The 2,490-nt window shown below is 47.8% G+C and overlaps 1 protein-coding gene across 1 annotated transcript in view; it reads left to right on the top strand.

Annotated features, from left to right (window-relative positions):
* Positions 1-2,379: 2,379 nt before the first annotated feature.
* VFPPC_18576 (hypothetical protein) overlaps positions 2,380-2,490 on the top strand; it is a gene marked incomplete at both ends in the record, with an annotated part of 535 nt that continues 424 nt past the window's right edge. The window contains 2 exons of the mRNA XM_022430165.1: positions 2,380-2,405; positions 2,482-2,490. The exon at positions 2,482-2,490 is cut by the window's right edge and continues 424 nt beyond it. Of these exons, the coding sequence (XP_022284832.1) occupies positions 2,380-2,405; positions 2,482-2,490 (35 nt within the window). The remainder of the gene's footprint in view (positions 2,406-2,481) is intronic.

The raw sequence follows: 2,490 nt of genomic DNA, 5'->3' as shown, positions 1-2,490 counted from the left end.
CAGTCGGCTCTGGCTGGTAGTAGACATTTCTGGGGTCGGTGAAAGGCTGCCTAAGTGATGCCGGCATATCCTGGACACGGGGTTAACGACGAGGCTGTCTACAATAGCGCACTGACATTTGACATTACGCTAATAGTGGCCTTGTTCAAGAGGGTTCAGCTGGTATACAAGACAAAAGACGCTTAACAATAAATACGATCATCTGCTACGCGTTCGTCTGGATTAAAACATATTCTCGAGTGAACAGTTATGATAAATGTCGACTAAGCCAAACCCGCCATATCCTCCAACACTGTTCCACGCAAGTGGCGAGCGTGAGTGTTTTTGCCATGGACAACCCAACGCTCATCATCCACTGGCTGTTCAGCTGCATTGCGCTCCTGATTATGGGAACCAGACTCATTTGGAGACGTGTGGCTAAAGAGACCTACAACATGGGGGACTACTGCACTGTTGGCGCAATTGTCTGCGCGTTGGCAAGACTTTCCTTAATTCATGTTACCCTTATATGGGGCACCAATAAACTCTCGGACTCGTATCGAAGTTCTCATATCCTCACCGCTACGGATATTTACCAACGGGAAATTGGAAGTAAGCTTGTCATAGTCAATCGTTTCTTTTATAACTCATAGTGAGTTGCTTTGCCCCTATCCGCGGCAACAATTACTCCAGCATCAACCGCAGCATACTAACAGTCCATTGAAAACTTACAGTCTATGGTTACAAAAGTTGACTTTATTGGACTTGAATTATCGCCTAATTAGACATAATCGATTCGAAAACGCCATTATAAGAACATATCTTGTCATCTTCTCCATATCCTATGTCGCTGTTCAAGTCATGACTTTTGCCGAATGCCGGCCCTTCCACCTTTATTGGCAGGTCGTACCCAGCCCAGGTATGTATTTAGCCACTGATTAGGCTTTCTTGCTTCCATTTAATCCGATGCCGCTGAAACGGAGCTATACGAATACTATCTATGAGGATGAGCACCTCTGACTTTTTCAAAATTAGGCAAATGTGCAGAGGCGCAAATACAGCTCTTTGTTCTCGGAATCCTTAACATTATAACAGACATTATGCTGTTCGTCCTTCCAATTCCGGTAGTACTCAAACTGCAGGTTCCATGGCGCAAGAAAGCTCAAATAGTTGCTCTATTTGCTCTTGGCGTCTTTATCATTGCCATTACGCTTATCCGATTGCCGATAAACTCGAGTCATGGACTAAGCCAGGATAACAGAACGACCTGGATGGCTACGGAGCTGGTTACTTCTGCCATTGTTGTCAACGCTCCAGAGATATACGGGTTATGGAACAAGAAAAGAGTCCGGCAAAGGACTTTAACTCATCAAAGCAATACTCGTAGCCACAGTGGGAGTAGGAAGGAAAGCACGTACAAGACAACGATTTTGGGTAGTGGTGATTCTTACTCATTAGGCGCCATGCCTGAGGTGGGGGCTGGAATATTACAGACAACAGAGGTCATCATTGTTGAAGATGTCCAAGGCGACAGGAGAAGAGACAAGGATGATGAAGAAATATCAGACGAGCTAGGGTATTCAACGAGATGTTCTAGTGAGAGAGAGTTCATGCGGGGTTAAGCCACGCACAATGTTCAAATGAATGGAACTGGGATGGCCATGCTGTGAGAGTTCAGTCGTCATGGGTCGTCTTTATTCTTTGAGTATTACTATTCGCACAGATACAAATCTCTATTTGCACAGATATGTGTCTCACTTTTGACTCACCCACCCCACCCTTAGGAATGTTGCGCAGTGCAGGCGGAAAGTTGCAAACTGCTGGCATCAAATTGATCACGATAGCACACACAGCGATATACACAGTGACACGTACGACGACACACTGCAAAACACACGAGTTTCCCAGAACATCGAAACCCTTAAATCAATTTAATTATCATATTTCTAGGGAATGTTTGGGTTGTGAAGCACACGACGACAGAGTGTCCTGTCGGCTTCCTGTCCCCTGACCCATGGGTGCCGCTCACCCTCCTCCTCCCTGTGACGATATTTCAGTCCTTCAAACTACGGTTTTTACAGTGGTCTATCATGAAAGTCATGGTATTACAGTCCATTGCATTCCTGGGATGATGATGCAGCTTTCGGCTGATGACTCTCTTGACGTTTGGACCTGGTTTGCCGGCGACCTCTCGGCCTGTGATGCCTCCGCATGACTTCGTCCAGCCGCTCCGCCACGGACTCGTCGACGCTTGTTTCCTCGCGACGATTGCGACGCATGTGACTGTAGCTCGTCAAGCTCGAATTGAGAGCGGTCACGGCGAAGGCTCGCGTTCAACCGGCGCGTTCCTCGGCCCGCAGTCTGACTAGGCTGTCGGCTCAGACCACGGCCTCGCGCTGAATGCCTGCCTTGACTCCGTTGTGCAGGCTCGGTTTCGGCATCGTCATCGTCCGTATCATCGGCGTCACTTCCTGGCTTGGAGGTGTAATCCGCGATCTTGAGGTATCGCGG

This window comes from Pochonia chlamydosporia, assembly GCF_001653235.2.
Source record: "Pochonia chlamydosporia 170 chromosome Unknown PCv3seq00029, whole genome shotgun sequence".
Classification (NCBI taxonomy): domain Eukaryota; kingdom Fungi; phylum Ascomycota; class Sordariomycetes; order Hypocreales; family Clavicipitaceae; genus Pochonia; species Pochonia chlamydosporia.
The sequence above is the reverse complement of the archived record's forward strand: the minus strand, read 5'-3'. Positions and strand labels throughout refer to the sequence as shown.